This window comes from Apus apus, chromosome 1 (genome assembly GCF_020740795.1).
Source record: "Apus apus isolate bApuApu2 chromosome 1, bApuApu2.pri.cur, whole genome shotgun sequence".
NCBI classification, from domain to species: Eukaryota; Metazoa; Chordata; class Aves; order Apodiformes; family Apodidae; genus Apus; species Apus apus.
The window spans coordinates 126934911-126951382 of NC_067282.1; the positions used below are offsets into that span (position 1 = coordinate 126934911).

Genomic DNA, 16472 nt, shown 5'->3' on the forward strand with positions numbered 1-16472 from the left:
CAAAACAAGAAACTGGAAGGGAATGGGCCCTGCAGACTCACCTCTCCTCCAACAGCCCAGCCCACAAGCACCTGAGAGCACAGGGCAAGATCTGGATTGGCTCCCTAGCAATCATCTGTGCCACTGGGTAACACGCTGGCATTGCCACAAGCATAAACAAGAATGTGATGAGCCAAGGTTATGTTGTGGGGTATTATGACTGTAACCAAGAGAAGGAGTGAAAAAAAAGTTATTGTCAACCCCCCTCCCTTTCTGCTTCTCCGGGCAGCGGTCGCGGGGCAGCCCCCCCCCTTCCCTCTCGGCTCCTCTGGGCAGCGGTGCTGGGGCTCCAGGCAGGTCCAGGTGCTGCAGCAGGGTCTCCTCCCGGGCAGGCAGAGAGCAAAGCCTGCGGATCTTGCCCTCTTTTAATAGATCAGAAATCACTGTTTGAGAAAGTACCAGTGTTCAAATTAGCCAATTAGCACTGGCCAGGTATGTACTCTGTCAGAGGCATCTTTCACATATTGTCCCTTTTTCTGCCAGTTATCATAACCCTTATGCTGTTTTTCTTGCTGCGGACTTATCTGGTAGAGCAAGAGGCCTGTTTCATTCTGTCCTTGGCTAAATTAGTAAAAAGACGCCACTCTTGCTTTGCTGGCTTGAAAGGCATTTTGTTTAGTCTTATGTGGGGGGAGAGAAGATGGACTGTTCCCCACAATCACCTGTTTTCTGGAGTCACAAGCACAACATGATAGCAATATCCCCATATATCTTTTCATAAAAATAGTGCCCCTTTTTACTCCAGAATATTGCCCACACTGATCAGCAGATGCTGCTGTGTCTTGAGTGAGTGCTGACTGTGTGGGCTGATGCTGTTTAAAGAAGGAAGGTGTTAATGCAATACCACACCGAGCTGGTTCTTTTGGACTCCATTTGAAAAGGATGGCACATGTACCATGAAGTGATGCTAATAATGGGCTCCAATTCTCCTGGTAAATCCTTATAGCCGACACTGAGATAGTGTGTATTACATTTTCTGAGCTCTTAGACAGACTTGTCACAAAGCATTTAGATATATTCCCATTATTTCTCTTCTCTATGATACCATGTAGTTCCCACAAAACTAAGATGAGAATCAGTAAATGTCACCACTATATTACAGCTAATTTTTGGGGTCTACATGGATAATAGACCTGTATACATACATGCCTGAGTTACTTATGTTGCAATACAATAGCACCACAGCCTGCGTTTAGCTACTAAAACTCTAGTCGAGGGAACAAGAATACCCCCTCACCACGCTCACAAATTGTTACTGAGACCAATGTTTAGTTTACGAATCAACCGGTTTATTAAGGGTTAATACAAACTGAGGGACCAAGGTTCAGGAGAGGCAGCCTAGGTATATATCAGGAAAATAATTCAAAGGTACTGTGGTCTTATTGAATGTGCACTCCAAGGCAGAGATGTGGAATGGAGTAAAAGGGTAGGAGTTGAGCCCTGCAGGAAAGTTAGAGTGTGTGTGTGTTTGTGTGTGTTGTGTGTGTTGTGTGTGTTTGTGTGTGTGTTTGTGTGTGTGTGTGTGTGTGTGTGTGTGCGCACGCGTGTACCCTTCCGTGGCGTGCTGCTCCCGGGATGCGGCTGTCAGGGCTCGGCCGAGGGGAGACCTCATTGCTCTATACAACTACCTGAACTATACAACTAACTGAACTATACAACCACCTGAAAGGAGGTTGTAGGGAGGTGGGAGTTGGCCTCATCTCCCAAGCGAATAATGACAGGATGGGAGGAAATGGCCTGAAGCTGCGCCAGGGGAGGTTTAGACTGGACATTAGACAAGATATTAGAAAGAATTTCTTTATCTAAGCGGTGGTTGGACAGTGGAACAGACTGCCCAGAGAGGTGGTGGAGTCACCATCCCTGGAAATATTTAAAAGAAATATGGATACAGTGCTTAGCGACATGATTTAAACACTGAACGGGTAAATTAGGCTGTGGTAGGGAATTTAGGTTATGGCTGGACTTGATGACTCTCAAGGTCCCTTCCAACCAGGATGATTCTATGATTCTACGATGATTCCATGAATTCACCACTGGGACAACTGGCCACTAACCAGCAAGTGGGGCTCATTCAGTACCATGTACAGAACCACCCAAAACACCATGACGGGAACCTTAGGAAGCAAGTAGCTGTGCTCAAAGGGCTCTGATTTTTGCAAGGAAACCGTGTATATATAGGGGAGTTCAAGTGTATGAGTCACACAGTTTGTAACATGAAAAATTCACCATGAGTTAAAGGCAACTGAATTAAATGTGAGATATTTTCTAAGAGTAATGTTATACAAATGCAACAAAAACCCTACCAAAAGACAGTTTAAAAAGTGATGTTAAACAAATGGATATACAAAACAACAAAAAATATTTAAAAGTATTATTAAAAAAATGCAAATATAAAACATCCAAAACCATTTTCTAAAAGTAATGTTGAACAAATGCACTTCAAAAAACAACGAAACACAGTTTTTAAAAGTGATATTCAGGACTGCAACTTGAAATGAGCTGCTTGTTATACCTTTGTTTGAGTTACCTTTATCTGATCATTAATTTTTTGCTTCTCACATTTGATTTAGTTGCCTTTACCCAGTCTTTTTTGTGTTACAAATCATGTGACTCCTACACTCCCCTATATATACACCCAGTTTCCTTGCAGAAAGAAGTAAATAAGCCCTGTTGAAAAATAGAGGTGGTTCGATAGTAAAATATTTTGGGCATACCAAAGCTTCTACTTTAAATCTTATGTTCTCCATGCCACCTAGAAAATGGGCCTGGTTGAGGATGCTAAGCTTTTGTAGAAACTACAATCTAACCAATGCCTTTAGCAGCCTTAGGCACAGTGAATAAGACAGATAATGTGTGACTGAGATCATCAAATGCAATTATTAGCTGGTAAAAAGGCACAGAACCATGCAACAGTTGCATTCTATCTTTTCGTCTATATAATTGATAAAGATGCTAAAAAGAAGTGTTCCCAGCACTGAGCCCTGAGGAACCCCACTTATGACCAGCCACCAGCTGTATTTAACTCCATTCACCACCACTCTCTGGGCCTGGCCGTCCAGCCAGTGCTTTACCCAGCAGAGCGTGTGCCCATCCAAGCCATGAGCAGCCAGGTTTTTTTCAACAGAATGCTGTGGGAGACAGTGTCAAAGGCCTCATGGAAGTTCATATAGACAACATCCACAGCCTTTCCCTCATTGAACAACTTTTTTAAAATACTCCATTAAAAAAAAAAAAAAGTCACAGTTTTAGAAATGTGGAAAGTAATGCAACTTTCATCTCATATATCACAAGCCGTCAAAACTGAATATCTAGTCAAAGGCATTTATTTATGTTGCTTTAATGAAGGAGCCTAGATTAACCTACACCAAACAACTCTCTTTTAAATTACTTAAGTGACATGGAATGAATCCAAAATGCAGCATTTCTATACCTTTTAAACGTCTTCTCATTTTTTTAGTATAAATCTAATCACTCATTTTGATACATTAATTCTTATCCCCCCATACTCAAACTCAGTGTGAAAAACCTCAAAATCTTGCTGAAGATTAGCTATGAGACTTTGAGGGAAGGATTCAGTTTGAGAACAACCTGACTAGATACATAGAGCTCTGAATGTATACAGGTGCATCCCTACTCATAAGCTGTCAGTGGAACCCTGAATTAGGAGACCTCATTCAGTTGCTCACACACAGGTGCCTAGTGCTGTTTGAGATGCCCACTTGTACTTCAGCCAGCCTCACCAGCTGCTCCAAGTGGGCATGGGTTTCCTGCCATACCTGTCCCAGCTCTGTCAGGTCTATGTGGATAACCAGTCATTAGGCTATCTAAAATAGCTGTTCATGCATACGTTAAGACAGGAGATTCATGCCTGCAGTTACAATAAAGAGTCTGGACAACAGATTTACATCTAGTCAAAATAAGGGATTAATGAGGAAGAAAGGCAGCATTTTACAAACAGCTATTTAAACCAGTGTTCATGTGTAAGGTTAGTCATAGGACCCAACAACTAATACTTTTGACACCTGCTGCAGTGGATGATAGATACAAAACTGAATATTGCTGTTAAATTGGTTAAAATTACCATTTTCTGTCTTTATCCTTCTTTTTTTCAGAGTGTTAAGCATCACTGTTCTGCAGCTATGCTCAGACTAAGATTAAATTCTGCTTTTGTCTTTACTTTTTATATTTGTCTGGGGGGAATATGGGAATTATGTAAATATGCTAATCTTATTTTAGAGCAAAACGGTGGGAAGACCACTGCCTATTAGGCAGTATATGAAGCAATGGTAAAACAGTAGAGTTGGTCACTTATTTTTCAAATTAAATACTTTTCTCCATAAATGTGGATGTACTGAAACCACAGCTTTTCACAGACATACTACACTGCCAACAGTTTGGCAGGGAGACCTTACAGTTCCAAGTGGAATTAGGGACTGGGGAAAAAAAAAAAAAAAGAGAGAGAGAGAAAAAGAAACAATTGCCCAAGTGAGCTAATAAGAAAGAACATTTGGTATGTTGATATCCAGCTTCTGAACCGTGTGTTGTGGTATTTGGAGCAAGGCTTGAAGCTGAATCCTGTATCTCAAGTGCAGGCAGCTCAACTCTGTGCCTCATGCCCCAAACAAGGTTTGTTTGACAGAACCTGTTACAGTGCTTGCAATTATAATATTCCTTACTTTCTGGACAAAGCATATTGGTATGGTGTGAATGTGCAGATCAGTGGTATAATAGCTTATCTGGATAAAAGGGCAGAATCAAGGCTGCATTAGAAAATTCACTAACTTTTCATCCTGCTTCTCAGAAATTCAGGTTTCAAGTATTTGTCACACTTCTTGTCCCTCCCCATCTCCATCCTTCCCAATGCCTGTGTCCTCTGGAACACCTTAAGACAATGCAGGATTACTTTCATTTGGGAAATGCACTATGTTGCATTCTGTAGCACTATGAGCTGCTACAGTTCAGATTGCTGTGGTGCACAGTACTATATCATACTGAGATGGGTGTTACTCTCTGAGAAGCCATTGTATGGTATGTTGTTATATTATGGTCTCCATTTGAAGTCAAATTAACCAGCAGGTTTAAAAATTACTGGAGACAGATACCCAGACAGATGCTCTAAGAAAGTAATAATATGAACCTTTGGTAGTCAGGCTAAAAATACCCCTGCTTCTTTGATATCCTTCCTTTTCTATGTTTGGATTTTTCCCAGATCCTCTAGGTTTCAAAAAACTGTAGACTTACTTGCCTTTTGTCACACATCTGCAGGAGTGCTTCTACCAAATCATATGGGGAGGGCACAGCAAGAAGCAGAGGGGACAGAGACTCCTCAGTGAGTGAAGCACGCAGTCCCAAAGGAAAGGTGCTGGCAGAGATTTTTTTCATGAGCTGTCTTGTGAAAGGACTTCACCTTTGCTTGACAGAATTTCTCAGAGTGAAAAGCTCTACCTTTTTTTTCACAGGCTGAAATACTCGGATGCTCAGAAGAAAACTGAGAGTAGAGAGGTGATAATTCAATTTATATTAAATTATTTGCAAAGTGGGCTGGGAGTGAAAGAGACAGTACAAGAGCATATGAGGGATATTTAGGGAGGAGGGAATTGTAGAACTGTAGTTCTTTTGCTCACTTTCTCTTCCCAAGCTTCAAAGGGGTGAAAATAGTACTGTTGAAGGCAGTAGGTCTTGGGTAAAGGACTTTTGGAACAGATACAAACAATACAGTATCTAAATAGTAATTTTGTTGACAGGCTTGTAATTTGAAAGCTAAGAGCACTGGGAAGAATAGAGTGTCAAAGATGACCATTTTCTAGGCTTACAAATTGGCTTTTGCGTTCTCACATAACAAATAGGAGGGCACATACACACCTATGGCCACAGAAATTTATGCCTGCTGATAAACCCTTGCACTGTAGACCAGGAGTAATCAGGAGAGTCTCTGCGTGCGGAAGTCACAGACCTGGGCAAGTAGCAAAAAATACTCATTTCTAGCAGGAAGAGGTTGTTTGAAAATAGGCATGGAATAGTGAAAGTGGAAAAAGTCGCCTACCACAAGACTCCAGCCATGCCCCAGGAAGCTGAAATCCTCACACAAAAAACACACAGGATCCCACTAAATAAATTATCAGTTATTATTGCTTGTTTCTTCCTAGCAGAAGCAACAATTCACTCAATGATCAACCTTTTGCATGGACTAGGAGTTTTAATGTGTTTAAATGATGAAGAGTGACTGCAACAACTTTTTTAGATTTCTTGCGCAATCTGGTTCTTTTTATATAATCTGCATTACATCCACCCAATACAGTGCAGTGCCAAAAGGATGCTGGTGCTAACACAAAGGAACTCCAATCCTCCAATCAAATAAATTACAAGACAGGATGTTTTCTTGGAAATAATTCTTAGTGCTTTGTCTATTCAATACTCCTGTTAAACAAGTGATTGTTTCTCACAGCATGCAAATAATATCCTTGGAGCATGAGCTTACATACCTGACAGTTTGGCAAGATTTCTTTCTAAGAGCTTCAATCTTCCTAGATTTTCCTGTCACAAATTACTGTAATTCTTCAATCTGATTGGCCTACCAATAATTTTCCTGTAGCAATTCTGCTTTAAAAAATAGATAAATATGGAAACAATGTGACCAATCTCTTAATTTCTCTATTAAGTCTCTCTGCAGATTGAAAAATTCAAATGGCTTAATCCCATTCAGTCTGACAAACATTAACTTTTTTTTTTTCTCATATATAGATAGTAAATGTTTGATATGTAGATAAAACCCAGCATTACAAGTAATATATACTCCTGGTTAGCACCTTGCCCCAGGGCAGATGATCCCTGCTCATTCTCACAGATGTTACAGAAGTCACAGAGTGTTATATGCACATCCTGCATTGTGAAATCAAAACAAGGGCAGGGCAGGGCATGGCAAGCTGCAAAATCTCTGTTTTAGATTTTTTGTACTTTGTTCTGAGAGCTTCTTAGCTGCATTGATTTAGTGAAGCAATTGCTACTTTTTAAAGTGTACTACAGACATGCTGCTGCACTCTCATGGCTCAGGTCTACCCTTACATAACATACAGGGCTTTTTTGTTTTGTTTTGTTATTTGGGTTGAGGTATAAACCTGAAATCCCAGGTCAAGATACAACATTCTAGATATAAACAAGGACCCCCACCTTTGCACATTTTTTATATGAAATGTATATGGTGGACTTCCTATTCTTATGTAGTAGGGGTGCTAAAGAAGAGCCATTAGTAATGCATTCCAAATGGAAGAGAGGCAACCTGTAGTGACACTAGATGGCATTGGAACATTAATGAAGCAACACCTCACAACCAGTTGCACCTCTATGTTACGGAATTGGGATTGTAGTGTTTCAAGATGGTTGCAGATGATACCTTTATTAACCCTGAGTAAAAGAACTAACTTCAGGATGCAGCATGAGGAAAAGCATGGTGCGGCTGTTAGAATCTCCATTATCAGGTCTGGGCTCCAGCAGTGACTGTACATGTTTGACTTATAGCAATTATATTTAGGCAGCATCCTAGGAAGGTGGCAAAGTGCAACAGTGCTGGTTTCTGCAACTTCTCTTCAACACAACACAATTTCCCAGCACTTTCCCATACCATGATGTCCCTTCTAGCCTTACACCTCAAATCAGCTGTAAAATGCCCAGGTCTGTATGTCCCACACTCCTTAATGGCTTTCATTTGGCTCAGCTCCTGGGCAAGGGCCACCACATCCTTACAGTGATATAGAAACATGCAGGTGCTCCCTGGACAGCCAGTGCTCTCATTGGTCTCAGTGGGCCAGCAGAACTTACTATAACCACATTCTCCTGCCTTTCTCAAAGTGGTAACACTAACAGGGTTTCACTTCCCTTGTCAACTGTAGCATAACAGAAGCAAAATACTTTTGAGAACACTGTTCCTCTGTCTACCTCAGCTAATATCTGTTAATAAATTGAGGAGCTCAGGGGAAGAGGACACCAACTGGAAGACAGGCAGGCCAATGTGCTGAGACAGAAAGAAAGCAGCTACCTAATTCTCTTGCCAAATGTGGATAAAAACTGGCACATCATACAGAAAGAGCCCATGATGCATGGTTTGGGCTTCTCAATTAAGTAAACCAATCACTAAGAGTCTCTTTTCTCTCTGAGTCTGCTCTGTTACCAGTCTGCAGGTGGCTCAAGCAGAGTGGGAGTCAAAAGATTCTTCTCAACATTTTGAAAGCTGTTCTTTTACAGCATGGAGAAGCGGATGCTACCTCTGTATGATGAATTGACTTCTTTCTGCAGAGGAATGTGAAAGCAGAAGATGGGCTAGATCTTTCTGCCAAGTAATTTCTATTTAATCCTATCATCTCTGAAAAAAATACAATGGTTATCTAAAAGAGCCCTCATTAGGAAAGATATTGAATACGAAAATTACTGTGGAGGCTGAAGGAATTAAAAAGTAACAGAAGGTCAGCAAAGAAGACAGGTAATACATGGCACCCAACTAGCCACAGTAAAATACCATCCATCTGCCTTCTGAGAACAGCAGGATAGTCAAACTGAATTGCAGTTTCAGTTGGCTTTATCACTTTTCCCTCAACTTTATGAATGCCTTGAAAAACCCATCAGAATATAACATGAGAACATGGTGCTGCTTACTAGCAAAAGCTATTGAAATGTATTAATTGTGAAGAAAATGCAACTCCAGCACACAAGCCCATACATTAAATAAGGTTTCTGGCTTCATTAGGACTAAGCAGCACTAATGAGAGCAGCTTAATATAACTGATCCCAAACTTTACCTCTGAGGTAGAGCAGACAAATACACAAGCGCACAATTATGAGAAGACAAGTATTTTAACATGCAGCAGCCTAAGCAGTCAAGTGAATGTACTACAACAGAGATGGAAAATGAACAACTGAATCAAAACTTTATAGTTCCAAGAATATAAGGATCTGACATTTTATGTCAAGTGGTATCAGAATAAGTACTTTTGCTGGTTTTAGTCCACATTGAACACCTGTTCTTAAACATAAACCCTTCGCTTTTTATTTTCTGTGTTACTTGCAAATAATCAGCCCAAATCTTTTCCAAATACCTGCAAAAACCTATCTGAATATTTCCTAAAAACTGATGGTTTGTTCAGCTCCTCCAAGGGGTGGGACTCCTCTGTGAAATGTGATAAGGGCTCTACCCACACTCAACAAGATGCTCAACCACCCTGATCACCAAAACAGCAGCGCATAACAGAACTCACTTTTCCCAGTATATCATTCTGGTGATAAATAGGATCTTCTCACAGACTCCAGGAGGGTTCAGCTGCAAAGGAGTCTCTCTGAAGCCAGAGAAACAGATAGTTCTGGTACTGCAACCTGGCTTGCTGGTCAGTAGTGCTTGCATCAGAGCAGGATAGTATTTGATAGTATTTACCCTTGTAATTCGCTGCTCAGTTACACTCAAAAGTGAGCTATTACCCTGCTGGCTCTTTCATCTTCCAGGCATTTCTTCACCAGTCTCAGGATTTGCCTGAAGCCAAGAAGGTGGTCCCAATGCATTGTGCTGTCCTTTTTCTCTGAGATGACTGTTACCATTAATCACAGAATATTAGGCGTTGGAAGGGACCTGTGAAGATCATCGAGTCCAAGTCCCCTGCCAGAGCAGGATTAACTTTCTATTCAGTAGGACAGCACACCTGCTATAGGGCTTTTTTAATGCAGTCACCTCTGTACCCTGTCTGATGGCTTGTTTATTCACTGTTAGAATTGTGTGAGGATCATTTTGATGTCCTTTGGGTTTTCCTTTTACACAAAGAGCCTGTGCGAGTTTGCTGTTATGGTGAGTCTTAACACCTGTGAACCACTATTTCTCTTGGGATTAACTGCTGTTACAGTAGAGGCTGCATTTTGTAGGACAATTTCCTCATTATTTCTTTTTATCTTGTGGCACTATCTATAAGCCACGGTAAAGTATAAGACTCATAACGGGGTGGGTACTTTACAGATGCAATGAAACTACAGTCTATTGTCCAAAGAGCTAAATGTTTAAATTAATTAAACATATAAATCATAGGGCTCACAGAAATCTGGGTTTTTTTCAGAGTATTAAGTTAAGCTTCCCATGGACGACTATTTCCTGAATCAAAGCAGCTTCCTTTAATCCATCCTCCTTGTTGATAGGAATATTGAGTGGAGATCTTGCAGAAGTAAGCCCAGAATACCAGTCTTCTGTGTTGCTGCTAAAGAGCTAAAGAGCATAATTTACATTTCTAAATCTGCTGTGTGACAATGTTTCCTATTTAGTGCTTCACTATAAAAAAGAGAGAGAGAGAGAAGGAGGAAAGCGAAGATGCTGGGTTTGATTTATCTTATTATTTACACAAAAGTAAATGCAGTGATCCTCTCCATGAAATATTCCTGATTTACCCTGAAATAAGTGAAAGGACTCGAGATTCTTCAAACAATGCATTTCTTCTTTTAGCTCCAGGAAAATCTAAAATTTGAATGTCTGTTGTAACATCAAGAATAAGCCACCTCTACAGTCTCCATTTTATTGCTGCCAGTTTTGAAGTATCTCTGATGACAACAAGGATGTAGATGAGGAAAAGGAATTGTTTTCAAATTCTGTTTTGGTTGCCTGGACTATTTCAGGGTAAAATGAACATTAAAGATACTTACAATGTGCACAGCCCATATACAGCTTATTTTCCTGAGTACAAAGAATACCTACAAAATATACCACGTGTGCAACTGAACCAATCATCACATGTGCTGTCTGTTACTTAATTGGTGGGAAAAAATGAGAATTTTTTGGAAGAGCTGTTTCACCAATGTGTTCTGCTTGATCATTTTTTATACATTCTTCCATTTGGGTCTCCAAGTGTTTCTCTGGAATAACACATTTCCTTGTATCCTGCACATCATTTTCTGTTGTGCCTATTAAGGGCACAGTGGGAGTCAGTCTTTCAGCCAGTTCACATTCCACTTCGTAGGCTGTATCTTTCCAGCTATCTCCTGTAATAATAAATAAAATGATGGTGTAATACTGCACACTTTTAGCAGCAGACATACACAAGATAGCCACAAATTCACAAAAAAAACCAAACCAAACCAAACAAAAACACAAGAAACCAAACAGTTGAAATTTTTCTCTGGAATCTTACAGTTCTTTTGCTCAGGAAGTGTAGTGCATGACGGTGTGGTATCAGACACCGTAACTATTTTTCTGTCAATAGGGAAAAGATAATTCTATTTGAATCTTTAGTACTGCTGTTCTTGCTGGCAGCAGCTACAAAACATAAGCAATGGGTTTCTACAGAAATGAGAAATAGTGGCTCTATCCACCACATTCCAGTGACCACCTGCACATTGTGTACTGTCACCTCACATTACTCAGACAGATGATATCAAATGTAAAGAAATACTAAACACTAACACGAAAACACATATTTCTCCAGGTAGCACATGCTTACGAGTATTGTCTTTTTTCTTTTCTGTTGTACAGAAAAAGTCATCACTTAGCTTCACTGAAGTCTGTGTTTTCTGTTTTGTTCTGTATATTTTTGGTTCCTGGATCCATGCATGCTTCAGGGCTTCATCAGGAGTCATGCGCAGGGCAGGTTCCCACCTTAAATCCATGGTAGACAAATAGTTGCTTAACTGAAAGTTTAAGCCAAAAGATGCAGTATGGTCTTCAGAAAGTCATGTCATGAAGACATTTTAGGAAACATAAGAATTTTAACTGAAAACAAGCAAAAATCTTGTGTGACATTCTCCATCCTAAACTTTTTATTACCTGCAATACTGTGTGCGTTACTGATCAAACCTGCTGCAGCATCAAGCCATTTTTGTTATGTAGTTCATGGTGTTATCAGGGTAGGAACCCTACTGAATATTTATTTCAAGGTTTTCACATTCTGGAAGCTCCAAGAAAGGGAACATAAATGAGAATGGGCAATTCATTAAAAGATATATCTTCCTTAATTTACTAACATAATCACCAATAAAGAAGAACCACAGAGATGTGATGAGGACTCAGTAGTTGACATCCATTGCCCTCTACAGGAATTTAATGTGCAGTTAAATTAGGACATATACAGTCTTTAGACAGATCTTTTATAACTCTTAGGAATCACCCACTGTTTGGGCATAGTCCTTCACATCAGCACTTAGCTGACTTCAGTCTCCATAAATGTTAGGCAAGGTAGCCAAACCTGGTCTGTTTTTCCTTGTATTTTGGAATAAATATATGTTTGTTTTCCTTTTGGGCCAACAGGCAAATAAATGGCACACATTATATTCTGCAGCCTTGTTGCCATGCAGTTGCTGCGAGCTTTGAGATTTTCCACTGCTGGTCACCTGTGCTGTGGTCTCACCAGAGTGCAGGCTTCCTGGCTGTAACACACTCTCCAGTTTTACTAGTGGAAGCAGTGTCCTGGGTACACTGGCCTTTGTTACTAATACATGCCATTCTTTCACCCCCTGTTCTGCTATTTCCTCCAGTGTTTAAACACACATACATTTCCAGTTGCACTGCTTTCACATAAATCCCAGTCTTTCTGTTACTAATCTCTACATCAGTTGCAGACTACTTCATTATGATTTGTTTAAACTCAGTGCTGGTTAGAACTGTAGAGAAATAATTTTTTTTAAAAAAACAAAACAACAAACAAACTCTTGTCATCACAAGAGTTGAGTGATTTTTTTGGGGATCTGATGTTTTCGTCTGCAAAAAGGTATATACAAGTTGAACAAAACTATTTGTGAAGTCATGGCAAATGTATCAGGGTGCTTTGGGCAAACACAGATTGGCAACTGAAAAAGACAAAATAGTTAAATTATTTTTGTCTTTAAATGAATTTTCATTTCAGATCTTAGATATGATAATGTCAGTTCTCTTTTGCACCTTGGACTAATGCCATCTAGTAATTTTAGTTATCCAAATGGTATTGTAAAGAAAAACCAAACCAAAACCAACAACAACAAAAATAAAAAATAAAAAACTCCAAGCCCCCAAGGCACACCCCCCCTCCACGAAAAAAACAACACTAAAAAAACCCAAACAAACCAAAAAAATTCCACCAGATACAAAGATTTTAAAGACACAAGAGAATGAAAGCAAAGCCAAAATTAGCCTGCTGCATACAAGTCAAAACCATCAACTCACATCAGACATCCTTTCAGAAAGTCCAAGAAACCAGCATCATGGGTTTTCAGCACTGTACTTAGATCCTTAGAGTCTGGGCATCTCTTTTTTCCCTTGCTGTTAGTTATGGATTTAGGAAAACCTTTGGAATCTTGAAAGAAAAAAATACATACTCAAAAAAATTACGTTAAAAATCCTCACCAAATCTTTAAGAGTTGCAAAAACAGTAACCATATCCATCCCACTAACTCCAGTTTTGCTCTATTGTATTGATAGTCTGCCAACATTGTGACAAACAGTATCTTTTACTTTCTAAAGACTGCATCCTACATTGTGGGTTTTTTTGTTCATTTTGTGTAATTTCCAAAACCAAATTAGAGGTATTAGAGGAATGAACTTTACGTGAAGTAGTTCCCAAAGTCCACTGCTTTCCTTTCAGCAATTTTATTTTAAGGAATGCCAGCAGAATGGATTTTCCAATCCTCTCCCTATCACCTTGGCAATGAGAGGCCCATATGACATGAAAAATACAGCAACAGGTTCGTTTGTAGTCTTCGTGTTACCCATTTGCTTATTTTCAATACCTCTTCCTGAAAAAAGCCTTGTCAGCTAAGATGCAGCTAAGGTTCTCTGACCCTCCTCTCTACCAGTGATATTAACTAGTGATTAACTAGCAGGGAGAAATTCTGCAAGGACAAGCAATCAGGAGCAGTTACCAAAGAACGTTCGCTTTCTTGATGCAGCCTGGATAAAATCAGCTGGTGGAAGACCCAATACCTTCAACATAGAAAATGAATTCATGGTGTTACTCATTTCACAAGCGTACATAACAACTGTTAGGAGAGGTCAGGTATTTCGCCCTCCTCCATCTGTAGCACTTTACTATGAAACATCTACAAACCATTTCCTCTTTCACCATTTGTTATGGAAGGAATTAAGGGATTCCTTAGAGAGTTCTTAAATAGAAAATGTAACCTTACAAGGGATGACACTGGGTCTTCACTACCACAGAAGACTCTAAGAACAAGCATCTCTGTTAATGATACATGGAGAAGTCCACATGGAGAGATGCTGTTTTTGAAAAATCTTATATAAGCAGGGCACTAGAAGGATCAGAACTTGGGGCTGGGTTCAACATTGCAGTTCACTGACTGGTATGGAGCAACTACATAACTTGCTTTCATGGCCCAGTTTTGAATTTTCTCTAACATTTACACAGGGTGGGTGATCTGAGGTAGGAGATGTCAAAGTACCTTCCTAAAACTCTTTGAAAACAAGTTAGAAAGATGACAGAGACAAACTCCTTGGTAGGAGCAGACAGTTTAAGAATGAACAATATCCACAAATGCTGGTTGAAGAAGTTCAAAGTGACTATTATGAAAAAGTTTTTCAACAGGAGAACAGAGTACCAGTTGAGCAGGTCACCCAGAGAGTTTATACTCAAGCTTTTGATGTTTTCAAGATTTGCTAGACAATGACACAGCTGACTACTCAAATGCAAGCAAAAATCTCTCCCTCAGCTGGAGTTTGGACTAAAGAGATCCTATACAACCAATACATATTTGATTTCTAAGAGAAGAGGAGCCTGTTATAATTTGGATTGCTTTTCCTTCTCCTTAGATATGCTTATTCTGTTCTAACTTCTCCATACAAATTCTAGCTAGATTAAAAATGTTTCCTTCAGAAGACAGCGAGTGTACAAAGCACTGTTTGGCACATGAAACAAAAATAACTGTTTTGCATTAGAAGCCATCCTTTCAAAGAGCCCTCTGGCTCTAATAAACCTCCCTCTTAATGGCAAGCCCACAGCCAATTATCTTTCATTATCTCTTGAGACTTCTTTGTTGCTGGCAGTTTATCAAATGAGTATGCAATTCAAAAGACAATCCCAAAAGTTACCTCCATGATGCAGGCAAGTTGGTCAACTTCATTTTCCCCTGGAAACAGTGGGTAGCCTGTGTAAAGCTCAGCTATAATACAGCCTAAGCTCCACATATCAACAGCCATAGCATAAGGATGACCAAGAATCACTTCAGGCGAGCGATAAAACCGGCTCTGAACATAGGTGTACACTGTATCAAAACAGAAAATTAGACAAGAAGCAAAATATAACTGGGACAGAACTGTGGATTCCAGATTTCACAGAAAAGTGAAGTACATGTCCAGGCATCATATAGGTACTTTACCCACTAGCTGCCATTAAGGGCACAGGCTTTGAAAAACCTTTCTAATCCCATCCTAAAATCAATGGGTGGTATGCCTTCCCATAGTGGAAATTGTTCTTCAACAAGTTTCACGGGAAGAAATTACTCTACTAATGCTGTGATTCAGCTTCCTCCCTGTTCATTTTCCTATTTAGAGATCTTAGCCTTGCATCAATCAACAGTTCTCAATTATTACAGACTTGCACTGTATGAAATACTGGTTTCACTGACACCTAGGGGACATCCCTTGCTCCCTTCTGATTTCCCTATTAATGCATTCTAGCTCCAGAGCAGATGTCAAAAGATCTCATTCCAAGGTTGGGACCCGTCATACTGAGTAGACTACTTTTACCATTTTACCAAGTTATCACTTAAGCAACCGAATGTGATTACAGCATGAAAACTCTGTTATTTTCTTTTTCCTATCTCTCTGATGGTCACTTTGCTTATATTTCTGCACTTCTTTACATCTACATATATTTAACATCTTTCAGGAAGAAAAGTGCCCTGAAAAATAAGTGTTGTGCAACCTGTGATTTCAATAAATCTGTACAGTTATAGAGTGTCAAGGTGGCAACATGTGCCCTTGTGCATTTGACCAAAAGATTTTTGTCATTATTCAGTAAAGCATTTGACACTGTCTCCCACAACATTCTCATAGATAAACTAAGGAACTGATCTTTATGATCAGGTAGTGAGGTGGATCATGACCTGTTCGAAAGGAAGAAATCAGGGAGTTGTGGTCAATGGGACAGAATCTAGTTGGAGGTCTGTGACTAGTGGAGTCCCTCAGGGGTCGGTACTGGGACTGGTACTATTCAATATTTTCATCAACGACCTGAATGAGGGAACAGAGTGTGCCCTCAGCAAGTTTGCTGATGACACTAAACTGGGAGGAGTGGCTGACACACCAGAAGGCTGTGCTGCCACTCAACGAGACCTAGACAGGCTGGAGAGCTGGGCAGGGAGAAACTTGAAACAAAGGCAAGTGTAGAGTCTTGCATCTGGGGAAGAACAACCCCATGTACCAGTACAGGCTGGGGGCTGACCTGCTGGAGAGCAGTGTAGGTGAAAGGGACCTGGGGGTCCTGGTGGACAGG

At 40.1% G+C, this 16472-nt stretch overlaps 1 protein-coding gene across 3 annotated transcripts in view; it reads right to left on the bottom strand.

Annotated features, from left to right (window-relative positions):
* Window positions 1–6042: 6042 nt before the first annotated feature.
* Window positions 6043–16472, bottom strand: part of DYRK4 (dual specificity tyrosine phosphorylation regulated kinase 4) — a 41411-nt gene continuing 30981 nt past the window's right edge. For all 3 annotated transcript variants that reach the window (XM_051608082.1, XM_051608083.1, XM_051608084.1), the window contains 5 exons: window positions 15068–15240; window positions 13885–13945; window positions 13190–13319; window positions 11496–11650; window positions 6043–11037 (listed from right to left, as the gene is read on the bottom strand). In XM_051608082.1, coding sequence (XP_051464042.1) covers window positions 10802–11037; window positions 11496–11650; window positions 13190–13319; window positions 13885–13945; window positions 15068–15240 — 755 coding nt within the window. In that variant the 3' untranslated portion in view covers window positions 6043–10801. The remainder of the gene's footprint in view (window positions 11038–11495; window positions 11651–13189; window positions 13320–13884; window positions 13946–15067; window positions 15241–16472) is intronic.